This window comes from Strix aluco, chromosome 6 (genome assembly GCF_031877795.1).
Source record: "Strix aluco isolate bStrAlu1 chromosome 6, bStrAlu1.hap1, whole genome shotgun sequence".
NCBI classification, from domain to species: domain Eukaryota; kingdom Metazoa; phylum Chordata; class Aves; order Strigiformes; family Strigidae; genus Strix; species Strix aluco.
Window position 1 is genome coordinate 19,576,098 of NC_133936.1, and position 15,314 is coordinate 19,591,411.

At 36.8% G+C, this 15,314-nt stretch overlaps 1 protein-coding gene across 1 annotated transcript in view; it reads left to right on the forward strand.

The window, feature by feature from the left end:
* TANK (TRAF family member associated NFKB activator) overlaps window positions 1-15,314 on the forward strand; it is a 29,489-nt gene that overhangs the window by 12,543 nt on the left and 1,632 nt on the right. The window contains exons 6-9 of the mRNA XM_074828966.1: window positions 5,045-5,224; window positions 6,495-6,571; window positions 8,758-8,876; window positions 10,525-11,108. Coding sequence (XP_074685067.1) covers window positions 5,045-5,224; window positions 6,495-6,571; window positions 8,758-8,876; window positions 10,525-11,108 — 960 coding nt within the window. The remainder of the gene's footprint in view (window positions 1-5,044; window positions 5,225-6,494; window positions 6,572-8,757; window positions 8,877-10,524; window positions 11,109-15,314) is intronic.

A 15,314-nucleotide genomic window follows, 5' to 3' on the forward strand; every position in this document is an offset into this window, starting at 1 on the left:
ACACCATGTGGAGTTTGTTGATCGGAATTTCTTGTGCCATGAAAAAGAAGGAAACTGTGTGTGAGGAATGAATGATGCATACAGTATACAAAACTGTTCATCCTGCAATAAATGTTTAGGTCTTTTTTTGTGCAGGACATATGCAGAGGAATGGCAGATGTATGGTAGTCATCTTTGTGCTCAAAATTATGGTGCTAAAATTACTTATGTAACTAAGAGCAGCTACTGCAGCAGTCTTGTAGAGTTGCATGTTCCAGTCAATACCAGCTTCTCTAGTGTCACTTTGTTTCCTATCCTTGATGCAAAGAAAGCAGTACTTCATGATTTTATGCTAGCTGACAATTTTATGCATTTAGCACTTCTTTGCTGCCAGTATGATGTATACTGTAGGATTAGTTAGGCCCTGCTACCTGATATAAGAAATTCTGGTATCAATAGCCTTTTTTCCTATTGTTTCATCTATTTAATCTCTACCCAATAATAAAGAAAAGTTTGTAGTTAAACTGTTAAAAGTTAATATTCCCTGAGACCACTTATAGTAGTTCATCAGCTGAATAGTATTTTTCCTTGAAACCATCTGACAGTTTGTTTATTCTAGGAAGCCACTGAAACAAGCCATTATAGCACACTCCAGGGAAAAATAAAAGGACCTGCCTTTGCAGCAGTACAGTCAGGGGACTGACTGGCTGTGGAGCAGCTCTGCTGGAAAGGAGATGGGGTCTCGTTCAACAGCAAGCTGAACGTGAGCCAGCAGTCTGTCCTGGCAGAAAAGAAGGGCAACAGCTTCCTGGGCTGTATTAACAGGAGCACACACCCAGGGAAGCAAGGATTTCCCTCTATTCAGCATCCATTGGACTGCATCTAGAATACCACATCCAGTTTGGGGACCTCCAGTACAGGAAAGACATTGATAAACTAGAGTGAGTTCAGCAGAGGGCCCACTGAGATAGTCAGGGTCTTGAGTTCATACCCCATGAGAAGAAGCTGCAGAAACTGGACTTGTCCAGCCTGGAGAAGAGATGGCTTCAGGAGAAGCTAATAGCTTTCCAATACCTACATTGAGATTATCAGGCAGATGGAGCCAGGTTCTTAGCAGTGGTGCATGGCAAGAGAATGAGAGACAATGGGGAGTTGAAACAGAAAGGTTCAGACTGGACATAAGGGAAGACTTTTCACCATGAGGACAGTCAGGCATTGGAAAAAGTTCCCCGGAGGGAAACTCCATCCTTGGAAAATTCAAAACCAAACTGAGTAACGTGATCAGATATCATAACTGACCCCTCCTGATTAGGAGCTAGAGAATCTTTGAGGTCCCTTCCAACTTGAATTATCCTCTGATCCTATAAAGCCTCACCAAAAGAAAAGTTATTAATCTGTTCATAATACAAATGTAACCTCTTTGCTGGCTGCTAATACCAGCATGCTTAAAAGATCCATTGTGTGGCCAAGTACTTAACTGAGCAGGTACGACCTGTATGACATTTGTCATGGCATTAGCTTTATAAACTTCAGCCAGTTTATATATGGTACCATATTGTTGCAAACAGCCAGTCCCGGTCAGTATTAGAAACTGCAAGATCATCAAGCTATGAAAGGCTGTATGTATTACTGAAAGATCCCAAAAGGTGTAATCATTTCTATAGTGTTTTTCCTGGTGTGATATCCTGATGGTGCACAACAATGATGGTTTACATCAGTCTGTACTGATAGAACTTCATTGCAACATGTTGCATGGCTCTTCTCATATTGGTGCCCATGTGACTTTTCTCACTGTTTGCTTAAATCTTGTCGTCACTTCCTGCAGGAGAATGTAGGAGAAATGGAAGAGAACTACTGGTCATTAATGCAGTGCTCCCAGTTATCTGAAAAGTTTTGAAAGCCCACATGTTATTTGGAGCTGTAAAAGTTCCAAACAGATAAATTAGTGTGTGCAGACCAATGCTGTATCACAGGCTCAGTGAGTAATTTTACGGTCCTTAAGATGAGTTGTTCTTCAAGGGCAAGTGTTGTCTTTGACATAAGCTTTTTCCTAGGTGTTTAGATTTCCAGCAAATCATTTTCAAAGGAAAATACAGGAGAGGCTGCATCCCATTGGCTTTTTATATGGGAAATGGAATTTGACTCTGAAATGGTCAGACTAGATAGAAGGAACAGATTTTTTACGGTGAGGGTGGTGAAACACTGGAACAGGTTGCCTAGAGAGGTGGTAGATGCCCCATTCCTGGAAACATTCAAGGTCAGGTTGGTTGGGGCTCTGAGCAACCTGATCTGGTTGAAGATGACCCTGCTTATTGTAGGGGGGGGGTTGGTCTAGATGACCTTTAAAGGTCCCTTCCAACTATTCTATGATTCTAATGTTTGGAAACCCTGTGATCAAATAATGGCTCAGTGGTGGCTTGGGATCTGTGAACCCACACCATAGAATATCACTGCCTTCCCATTCCTGGAATGGCAAAAAGCAGTTCCCCCTACTATAGCTACTGTGACTTTGTAGTCTTTAAAAAACATGGAAAAGTTGTATAGTTATAGTTCAGCATCTGGCCCTGCTATAACTTTCTTCAAAGTAGTTTCAGATCTGTTAAGAAGACTTTTATGTACGTCTCCATCTCCTCTTAACATAAATTATTTTTTTCCCACATCGCTAGACATGATTGTCTTTTCTCATTCACCAGATGCTTCCTATACTTGCTTTGAACTTTCTGTGCCTCATAGTACTGTAATTCTTCCTAGTGTTCTTCTTGTGCCATTTGAGAAAATGAAATCTAGCTGTTGTAGCAGCAGTTATAGAACATGATGTATAGGTTCTTTAGCCTAAAATATTCAGTTGTCTTGTTTGTTTTTTTCCAGAACCATATAAAAGAAAAAAAATCTCCTTTTTTTCTCTTTTGCTGTTTGGTTTTTTTCTTCAGCTTCCCCGGATACTTATCTACCATGATGTATACAGAGTCTACACTAGAAGAGTATAGGAAGTGTTTCATGATCTGTCCTAGGGCTGTACGTATATTCCCTACACCACCTGCCAGAAGTGCAAAGGATGGAAGAAGGGTTAGGATTAAGGAGTTTTGCTGGGATAGAAACATCCCATTTTTAGACACTGTTTTGAACCCACTGAGCAGAAGAGGCTTAATCTGGATCTCTGAGATACCACCCAAGTCTGGAGTTGCATGAAAGCTCTTACCATAGGTTTACTATTCAAAGTCACAATTGAAACTAAAGAAAAAGAAAATGCTTTCAAAACCATTTTTCTGAGGTTTTTTTATCCAGCTAGTATAACTTTTTGAGGCTAAACTGTTGTGTCAGCTGCATATACATACATCTATGCTTAACCACCCGGTGTCTCTGTAGACCAGCTCTGGACCCATCCCTACGTGCCTGTCATTGTCTAGTAGAGTAGCACCTACCTACCTAACTTCCAAATGCACAACCTTACCCTATTTAGGTCCCATCTGTAAATAAAACAGATGTTCTTGAAAAAGCACTTACTTGCTTCTTTCCTCTTAACCTTGCCCTACCTGTCTACAGACTATCTCACTGCATTTCACTTACATTACTTCTTGCAGATTTAACCCTTTGGGCTTACTTCTCTAGCAGAGTTAGATACAGGGCTTCAGGCCACTTTTTGTGACACGTGATACAGTTCAAGATCAGTGTTTCTATAGATTTCATAAACTGACAGCTGTAAGGTTTTCATAGACACAGTTTTTAACCACAGGTCGCTCCTTGAAAATTATCCAAGGACTATCTTTGTGCATATTAAAAAAATTGTTATATTTTTCATTCCACCAAAAAGTCCACATACATAAAAATTCCATGATTACCAGATTGATAATTAAAGTGGGGCCAGCCACTGCTTTTTATTTCACAAATCTTTATAGCATTGCATTTGCAATGTAATCCTGGTTATACATACAAATTGGAGGATGAGAGGCTGGAGAGCAGCCCCACAGAAGGAGATCTGGGGATTTGGGTTGATGGAAAGTTGATAGGAGTCAACAGTGTGCCCTGGCAGCCAAAAAGGCCAACCATGCGCTGTGGTGCATCAAGCACAGTATAGCCAGCTGGTTGAGGGAGGTGATTGTCCCGCTCTACACTGCACTGGTGCAGCCCCACCTCGAGTACTGTGTGAATTTTTGGGCACCTTAATATAAGAAGGACGTCAAGAGTATGTCCAGAGGAGAGTGACCAAGATGGTGAAAGGTCTCGAGGGCAAAACTTCTCAAGGAGCAGCTGAGGTCACTTGGTTTGTTCAGCTTGGAGAAGAGAAGGCTGAGGGGTGACCTCATCGAAGTCTACAACTTCCTCAAGGGGGGCAGTAGAGGGGGAGGTGCTGATCTCCTCTCTCTGGTGACCAGGGATAGGACACAAGGAAATGGAATGAAGCTGCATCAGGGGAAGTTCAGGTTGGACATTAGGAAAAATTTACTCACTGAGAGAGGGTGGTCAGTCACTGGAACGGGCTCCTGAGGGAAGTGGTCACAGCACCAAGCCTGTCAGAGTTCAAGGAGCATCTGGATGGTGCTCCTAGTCATATGGTTTAGTTTTAGGTAGTCCTGCAAGGAGCAGGGAGTTGGACTTGATGATCCTTATGGGTCCCTTCCAACTTGAGATATTCTATGATTCTGTGTTTCTATGATTCCATTCTTGGCTCTGCTCGAAAATTAAGGTAGCTACTTCAAAATTGTTTAAGATTGAAATTAATTAAATAATATTTTATATATTGTACAAACAATATATTGTACATAAAATGTTAATGTAAATGGTATAGTAAGTGAACCAAGGGAGTGTCTTTATTTTTTATAAACACCAATATGACTTTCAGAAATTCAGAACATACAGTTGTTTTGAGTAATCATCTATGATGAGTTACATCTATGTGTAGTGGTAGGTCTTTACTATCAGTTTAAAGTTAATAATGTAATAAATAAGACTGACCCTTACTTATGTTGCAGAATCTTAATTTAGCTGATTCCAGACTGCTGAGTAGTGATATCCTACAAGCCTCAATTCTATTAATTGTACTGGTGTTTCTAAAATTATTTTTTAGGAACAGTTAGAAAGTGAGAGCATGAAATTGAAGCAACTTGAGGACAAAAGCAATCAAAAGGAAAGGAAGCTTATATCTATTATTTCCAGTCAAGAAGATAAAATAAGAACTCTGAAAAGCAAATTGAAAGAATTAAATGAAGCACAAAAGGGTATACAGATGCCAACGTATAAAAGGGAGGTAAGATAAGAAACCAAGTGGAGATCAAATGAAAAAAACAAATGTTTGTAAATTATTACTTCTTTCAAACATGTTTGTACTAATTATTCTAAGAAACTGATTTTAAATTTCAGCATTATATAATTACTAGGAAAACATTAAAGTATATAAAGCACATAGGGAACACCAAATGTTAAATATATATTTGTTGGTTTGTGTGTTAATTATTTTATGTTATGTCATTAAAATTTTAGTATTTGTGAAAACTCCAGATTAGCATTTCTGTGTTACAATTTTCAGTTGGAAGTTTTCACCAGGATTGAGTTGATTTGTTCACTTTTATGCCACCCTGGTTTTGTTACAGAATAGCATCCAGAGTGCTATTCTGTCCTTGAGGGATAGCTAGAGTGCAGTCATTGATGTGTATCTAACCATGAAAACATTTTAGCTAGCTAATTTAAAGTGAACATAGGTAAGGGTAGGAGCACAGCAACTGTTGCTATTAGACTTCCCAAGCATTGCTTAGCTCGCTGTGACAAGCATTTGTAACCTGTGTTGCTACGTATGAGGCAGCTCAACTGTGTCTACAGGAGCTGCAGTTGCACTTTAGTGCAAGGTAAGGCAAACTTGTAGGCTATGGGTCTGTGATTATAAACAATGTATCATTGAAATCAGCTGATTTGGCAGACATATGATCAAGTGCTGTGTCTGATTTGGAGCACATATGAACTACCCAGGCCATCTGGTAATGTAGATCTAGTGGAACTGAAGCTTAATGACTGGTTATTATAAAAACTTTCCTTAATGCCTAGCAAATTTAAAACTATGTAATACTAGAGTGAACCACAAGGTGGTAGTCAAAGTTAATAACTTACTTAAAATCCTGCTAGAACTCTTGACATGTTAGCTTGTGATGTGTTCATTGAAAATATCAGTGAATAAATTGATTTTTAAGAGCTAAAATAGCTGGATACCTCACTAGCAAGCTTATACACAATACATAATCTTACCTTATACATGATTGAAACAGAATTACAGTCAGGCAATATTCTTAGAACCCGTTTCTTTTCAAGAGAGTATGAGCAGAGGAATGCCACACTGAGTTGCTAAGTTAAACTAAAAATAGCATTTTCACACAAACAGTAAAAGACTGCTTTTGTCATTTTGTGAATGTTTTGAGAGCTTCCAGAAGGACTAGGTGAAGGATCCCATGACATTTGTATTCATATCAGGGTGAAGAGCAAAATTAATATGCTAACCTGTGATCACTATTTTCATATTTTACCTCAAGGTGAAAAATAAGAAAGTTGTTCCAGATAAGCCTGAATTATCTCTAGGGATCTCTGGTATTTCACCTATGCCTGAAAGGTAAATACTTTTGCAGCATTTTTAAAATTTGCTTTAATTGTCTTTTCTGCCATTAAATAAGACCCGCTATTTCCCTCTTTTCTACACAGTACCTTGAAAAATTGATGGGAGCAGCAGGGAAGGGGGGAGCAGCAGAGGTCAAAGAGCCAGTGTGGGAAGGTAATAAAGCCAGAAGCTATGTGGAATCATAGCTGGGGCTTTGCAAGTATGTAGGGATAAGTTGAGAGGGAGAAAAATAGCCACTTGGTTCAGCAAGAGGTTAAACTGTGGGAAACGGCAGCGGATGTTAATGCTGGGGTTTGGATAAGCATTAACTCCCTTGCATTAACTCTCTTCAGAACAAGAATATACAACCATAAAGGATTAACTGATGGCAGCACAGCAGAGGATCCTGCTGCGCTGCCAGGAGGAGGTCTGCTAGTCAGCATGAAGAAATAATTCTTGGCCTGATCCATCCTAGATGGGAGAGTTTGAAACCAGGTTTATCTAAGCTGAAGCCAGCCAGCCCTTGCTATGACCAAGGGACCAAAAGCAGTATATTTCCTAGGCAAGTATTCCCTCTTCTGCCAGTGTTTTGGGAAAAATATTGACCAAAGTCTTAGGTTTGCATTTTTCACAGCATGGGCAGTAATACCACTTTTAACAGTTTTGCTGAGGTCAAGTAGAAGACTCTCCAAGGTGAGGCTAGGAGAGTATTAGCAAAAAGTATCATAAATTCTTGCTGTCTTCTTACACTCTTGCCTAGGCATCTGCTTTTGGTCACTCTCAGACATAGGCAAGGTGAACTACGTGGATCTTTAGTCTGACTCACTACTGCTTTGTGATAAGAAAGAGAGGAAATAAGACTGTGATGTGATAAAGACTTCTTGTCTTTATTGATTTATATCTAAAAAATTAAAAACCTTTACCTGTTTCCTGTCTCCCTGTTCTCAAATAGCTCCCTTACTTTACTGTTTTCTTGGAAGGTGGTATGTGACTGGTAAGATTTCTGGTAATTTGACACTAGTAAGATTATAGTATCACAAATGTCAAGCAAATTAAGATTGATTCATCTAATCATGTGTATATTTTAAAGCTCTGATGAGAAACTTGTGTTGAGTCTTTTAATTTCTTATTTATCAAAACACCTGAAAAGTGGTCAGAATGTGTTAACAGTAGCAACTTTAACTTCTTCTGCAGATTTTTTTTCAAATGAGATACAAATAGACATTTGTGTCTTCAAAAAGAGAACCACAGCAGAAGTAGGAACACAGCTCGTGACACTCCTGATTGCTACATGAATAAGCAATAGCAGGGAAAACAATTCACTGGATTAAAGAAAAATCCCTTTTGAGCTCTTTTGATACAAAGATGCAAAAGAGAACACAACTCCAGTTTATCACCAACTTTACTTTTTCACCCTTGAAGTTCATTTTATAAAATTAATTATATTGTGCTTAGAAATATAAATTATCAGGAATTTTATCAAAATTTCACAATGGAATCTTATGGGTGGATCAATAACTGAATAACATAGTGCCTTTGGGCAAATAAAACACCAGCATGAAGAACTATTTTTACCATTCTCAGTGCAGATAACTAAATATCAGATATCCGTATTATACTCTGGAAAAGATAGAATAAAAAAATCCCTCAAAATAAAAGGAAAAGTTATGTGATATTGTATAAAACAGAGAAGGAATGAGTTCACAAGCCCCTTTGCAAAATGTCAGTTAGAGAACGAAGGAACTGTAGCAAATGCTTGTGTGTTCCTTCTCCTGCAAAGCCTGAAGTGCACAGAAAACAATGGAAAACAATTAATGTTCACATCTTGTTCTCCCTAGAATGAGACGGAAACAGTACGCTTGTGAAAGATAAACTGTTCCACAAAATTCCTGAGGGAACTGAAAGAAATGTAAAGGCTGGATTGGGGGGGTGGGGAGGGGGTGTCCTTGCAGGGTCAGGCCCTAAACTCAAATGTATGTGTGTATGATATGACTAAACAGCTCTTTGATAACATTTTCTTTTCTCTTTCCTGCTTGCTTTTACGGAGGAGAACAAAAATATGTATGCATATGTTGAGGAACAAGGTATCCAAGAAAAGTAGCTTACACTATTGTTTTTCTCTGGTTTGTGGGTGTGACTAGATTAAAGGTCAGAACAAGCTGAATTGGTTGACTCTTTAATTTACAATTTTGATCTTCTAGGGAGAATCTGGAGACTATTTTCCAGGACATGAAAGAAGAGTGTCATCGAATATGTATGCTAGCCAGGGAACAAACAGACCAACTGAGTAAATTTAAGATAAAGCCAGAACCTGAAACTGGTAATATCATACTTAAGCTCTTATTGTGATTCAACTGTTTGAAAGCTTTGCTTTATATTTGAAAATACTGTAAATTACACATACATAGAAGTATTTCCACTGTTTACCATCTGCCTTTTTCAAGTCTGTTCACATGGTGCTCAGTATTTCACCAAGAAAATGCACCGCCAGTTTTGGCATTCTATGACGAATGCTCCAAATCACATGCTATAAAAGACAGTCATCACATCAATGGCTCTTGTAATTGTTTTGTCCCTTGGAGTGAGAGGCAGGCACTTACTACATGTGATATCCCATCATACTGTGTGAATGACAGCACTTGCTTGCTTTTAATTTAGCTGTCAGTTCAAAAGATGTCTGTTATGAATGTCTCTAGCCCCATATCTGTTAGAGAAAAACTGCCGGACTGAGGAGAGTCAGAAGACATATTTTCTAGACTTCCTTGTGCAGACTTCTGAATACTGGTTTGTTATATGGGACAAGAGCTTAATTCAACACTTCCTGAAAACAAAAAAAAGGCTTGATTTTTGTTGCAACTGGAAGACATCCTGAATGTTCAGTTCTGCTAACGCTTACATTTAACATAAAGTAAGCTACTATGGGTATTCCTTGTTACTATTAAGCTTTTCTTAATAGTAGGATCAGACTCTTAAGTGATTTCAAAAAAAAAAAAACTGCCAAACTTACACAGTTGAAGCAAAAGACACTGACTTCAGCACTTGCTTCTAATTTAGGTTATACCATTACTGAAGTTTTGTTACATGAAGTGCTAATGTGTAGTTTGTGGCTTCAAACTGCAATGTCTGAACTGTATTGTCATATTCTGATTGTACAATACTAAACTTTATTATTTGGAGATGGGAATTTTGGGGGATGAGTGCTTGGCAACTTATTTCAGAAAGGATTCGTTTTCCTTAAATAAGTGCCTAACTCAACTGAATGAAAAGCTATACATGATATAGATTTAATCTTCTTGATTTCTGTTACTTCTGTGGCCCGCTTTACTAAAATATCTGAGAGATGTCAGAAGGCTGCTGTACAATAAATATGTACTGAAGTTGTTCTCTCACCTGATTAGGAGTAACCATGTGTATTATTACCATTTTTGTTAATAAAGTGCTGAAAATGAAGGGGGAATTCTCAAAAGAAAGGGAAAATATGGTCCAATTCTGAATAGTTATTCAGTTTAAATATTTACCTAATTTGGAAGCCAATGGGAGTTTGGTACCTGAATACCTTCTAAAATTGTGCTCATGGTGCCTAGCATGTTCTTGTCACTGTGTGAAATGGGTTTGGTTCCAGCTTCTATTTCTGCCAGAACACTTCAGTAAATATATGCAAATATGTGTTAAGAGTATGGGACAACATAATTTTCAATAAAATGAAAATGTTCATAGCCATAAATCAAAGAGAAATAGAATTATTAGAACAGAATTATTTGCTTTTATTTCTGTTTTGATAATTTTTGTGTCAGAGCTAATATCTGTGAAAGAGAACTATGCCTCAAACTGATTTCAGAGAGAAAAAATAAAGGTTAAAAAGCCAAAAAGGAAGATCAAAAACCTCTCAGGAAAAACACCCCAACACCACACCTTTAATAACTATACTTCAGTGGACTATTCAATTTTTTTTCGTTCTTTCTTCACAGAAATACAGTTTTCCATGCCGATACAGTGTACTGATAAAACTGATGAACAAGCAGAAGAGCTTTTTAAGCCTCGGGTTATAAACGATATAAATAGAGGTGCATCATGCATCACATCTATCACACCAAGAGGAGTGGGCCAAGATGAGGACAACAACTCTGTAGAATCACTTTCTAAATTTAATGTCAAGTTTCCACCTACAGACAATGACTCTGCTTTCTTGCAGAGCACTCAGGAAAAACCAACAGTTCCTTGTACTGGTATAGCTGAAAACATGCTTCAAGATCATCATTTTAACCTGGAGCACAGAGACCGTGCTGTTAACCTCAGTAAATTGGAACCTAACTCATTTGAAGCTCATGGAGTTGATCTCATGACCTCAGCTTTACAAAGCTTAACTACTGTTGACAAAACAAACCCCCCAAATCATGCAAACATACCCATAGAAAATAGCCGTGACAAAACATGTTTAAAAACAACAGACACTGGTTTCACATTTGTACCTAAGCACACAAACCAGGGTGTACCTGAAGTAATTTTTTCTTCTTTAGAAGCTGCTGGGACAACCGTCAGAGGTCCTCATCAGGTATCTTTCTATAAATATTATAAATTTAAAAAAATGCTAATGATTCAGACAACCACTTTCCGAAGATCTTTGAGACAGGATTAATATATTCTATGGGGTATCTTATCAGTCTTTTCTTAAGCCAATACCTCTTGTCAGTTTTTCTTCCTGATACTGAAGTATTGTACAAGGCACTTTTCCAGTGAAAGGGCAGGAACTTAAGCAGATGTAAGCACTGGATATGCTTGCACAAATTTCAGTTCATTTAGATATTAATTGCTTCTATATCTATTTCAAAGCTGTCATTAATCGTAAATTGCCCCCTAGATTGCTTTCTTTCTACCTTTGATCTCAGTTGAACGGGGCACATAATTGTTCTAATTGTTTTTAATGTACAGCAGAGAATATGACAAATGGACTAATTAAAAAGTTGAACAGATAAATACTTCACTGTGGAAAAATGATCTACTTTTTATCTCAATCTGAGGTATAAACAGCACCCTATTCCTTCCCTCTAAGAAAACTTATGTTTTTTTCTTCATAGTTTAAGCAGTTCAGGAGGAAAGCATATTTATTTTTTCAAATGAAAGGAAGTTCACTAAAATAGTTTAATTTAGGTTTATGTAGGTACTTTGGGCTTCAATCTCAGTTATAGCTACTTGACATCCATGGGAGCTTCTGAAAGCAAGGCCCAGTTGCTGTAATGTAGAAAAATATTCCATCAGGTTCTGATAATCATGTCTCTGAATACTTTGCTTCTTTTGTGTAACTGTCTCAACTGAAATTGCTGGCAAAATTATTATGGGCCTTTATAGACTGATTTTTTTTTTACATTTCTGTGGCTTTTCTCACACCTTTTAAGAGGACAGCTTTTCAAGAATAAGCAAATAATGATATTTAGGAATTCTGTGAGGTTGGATTTGGCATATTTTTACTATTTGCATTGATATGGTTTTGTGTTCTTTGCTGATCACAAGGTACATGTAGCAGAAGAGCTTTACCTCTCAATTTGGCCACTGCATGACATGCAAAACTAGCATTTGAAAAATGTTTGTAGGACATGATAGCTTTAATCTTTTCTTCTAAAACATACCTAGTCTAGTTTAATTTTCTATTGCAAACCAGTTTTGGATGAGAATTTTAAACCATGGAAAGTTTGTTGTTCTTCATCATTGTATATTAAACTATAAGCCTGATTTTTCAAAATGTATTTTAAATATCTATTTGTAGTGTGGGAGCTACCAATTCTATACCAACATACTACAAAAAGCGCAGTTTTTATTGTGCTTTATTTTTCATTGGGTCCTCAGTTAAAGTTGTGACCGAGTTAAACAAATTAAACCATTTATTTTATCACTGGTAGAATTCCTGTGGAGCTGTGAAGCATTCACTCCATTGCTTGTTACTATCCTCTTTTTCTGTATTCCCTCTCCAGCTTGTTCTTTTACTAGTTAGTCTGTTTATTCATTTTTCAATAGATGGCACCCTGCATTGTGTATTACAGCAAGTGAAACAGCTGGTATGTGATTATAAATTGATAGGGGAGTATGCAGCTTAAAAAGTAGAGAAGAATTGCAGTTGAATAGCAATAAGGGTTTGGTTTGATCATTGGTATTTCTGCAAAATAAGGAAATTAACTTGGAGCCATCATTTAAAATGTGAATGATCTACTTTGTGGGGAAAAATGTACTAATGCTTGGAGAAAAGAAAGCTGAAGGTGAACTGTTTCAGTATTTGTAAGTCATACCTACAATAGCACTGTAGAAAATACAGGACATTGATTAAAATGTTATATCTTATTTGAAGCTTGTTTGAAACAAGACAATATTACTTTAGAATCATTAAAAATATATCTGAGTGTGATCAATATATTTAAACATCCATCACCTTTATTCAGCTGTCTTCAAAAGAGGTTCTTAAGTATTTTTCCCAGTGAATTGGCTCAGCTTTAGAGTTTTTTCTGACTTTTAATTGTGCTAAAGATTTGATTCACAGATTATGTATATGTAGATTAAAATACTAATGTTTTTAAAAAGTTACTTGCATACATGCCCTTTCAACCATATTAAGCTTGGCAAAATTTATGCATAAACTTGTTTGCAGTATTTTTGCCACCTTTCTAAGGGGCAGTTACACTGCTTACAGCTTCCATCATCCCTGCCACTGGTAAAGCTCCAATAGGGAGGAATTATATACCTGATTTTTTTTTTCCTACTGTAGATAAAACTTTCAAGTATTTACTACATATGTTAACTTATAAAATGGAAAACCCCATAAATGCAATAGATTTGGCAACAGTAAGTTCTTGGAACTGCTCTCAGTTGCTGTAATAAATTTAGCTCTTTCCTTCTATGTGGATACTAAATGTGAAAACTCAGTACTGTTTTCTTAGGATGTAACTTTTTAAAAAAACATGTGACTGAAAAGAGCAGCAGATTAAAATAAACATGGATATTAGTGGACCTAGGATTTTACAGACTACATTTAACTGTGACTTGCATACAGATGCATGTGTTTATCAGTATTCACAGTTTGAGGGGGTTGTTTCCACCAAAAATATTTCTAAGAATGTTCATGATTTTAAAAGCAAATTGATAGTCTATTGATCTTAATCTGAATATTAATGTTTTTGAAATGGAACATCTGCTTAAATATATCCCTATTCTGAAAAGCATATTAAGCACATGCTTAACACTCTAAGAAAGAAATAGAAATTAAGTGCCTGCCTCAGTGGGTTGATAGATGAGTACCTCCCCTTGTTGTGCTTCCAAGATTTGAAATCTTACTATGTCCTTTGTGAGGTTTTTACAATACTATTTTATCTTTTTTCAAATGGTGCTTTACATCATAAGGTATTAGTATAAGTAATTCTAAACACATTTCTGTAGGGATGTTTAAGTGTGTTAGTGTCTAGATAGATTTAATATGCAATTTACACCAGCAACATACAATAAGTAGACTCTTTGAGCTGAAAAAAGTGGTGTGATTGCACTTAATTACTAATTAGTCAATTTAATTATATGGATTGCTGACCACAATGAAAGACAGTAAATCTGCTATTGCTATCTGATAAGCTAAACACTGCTTAAATAGGGAATGGACAGGAAATTGACTCCGAGAAGTTTAGCTGGTTTGAAAAGATTTAACTATTATGAAAACCAGGTTAGTTGTACAGTGAGGAATAAACAATAGATTCGAAGTATCTGGCATGATGAAATTTGAATAAGAGCTGAAAATTAAAATTCTTGGTTAAGTATCAATAGCAAGAAATTTAAAACTTCTAAAGAAACTACTTTCTAAAGTATTCTTGCTTGCCTTTCCATGTGTGAGTGAAGCAAGAGAGAAGAAAACTGAGCCAAAAAAACTGTAGGGCGCTCTCCTCTTCTAGGTTCTATCCCCACATAGAGCTCATACCAGCTTGCTGCCGTTCTGTCTACTTTGCAGTCACAGCAGTATGCATTTAGTTTTCAGTTTACTTAAAACTTAATCGTCCTGGCCATGTAACATAACTATGTATTTTATCCTGTGTTGCTAAAACTAAAGTAATGAAACTTAATTGTTAACTTTACTTTGAAAACTGATAGTAGACTTTTTGATTCCTAGTTGCTATGACACTAAATAATTAGTGTACACTCTGACTTAAAGTATGTATTAGGCTGAAGTCCCTTGAACTCCAATGTCAGATGAACAGACTTGCTGGCTTTAAACTAACTAGCTCAGGGACCAAGAGCAATACAGCTGCTGTGCCAAATTTATCATAGTTTACAGAATTGCCTGAATACATGGATAGATACTCAGATGGTCCCACTGGATTTGATGCTGTCATGGCAGAAGGAATCTTAAAACATTATTTGAGACACGGTTACACTAAAAGTCAGTCAGAGCAAATAAGTAACTTAAGCCGTATGACATTGCTCTAGTCATTTTATAAGTAAATTCAGAACTAGTTATGTGTAAATAAGAATAGAAATAAAATACAATTCATATTAATTCTGTACAAGAAACATTTTGTTCTAAGGTAAAAATGTGTTTTCTTATGTCCAGCTATTATGTATTGTGACTTCTACAGTAAAATACTGAAATGCAAAGTTAAAGAAAAGTCTTGATACATATCAGACTGCTATTACAGACTTTTGCCTAAGCAGTATTTATCATTAATAGATACCAAGGCATTTTAAGTGTTTGCAAGGATAGTATGTTTATAGAACTTTAAAAAATCAAAGTTCT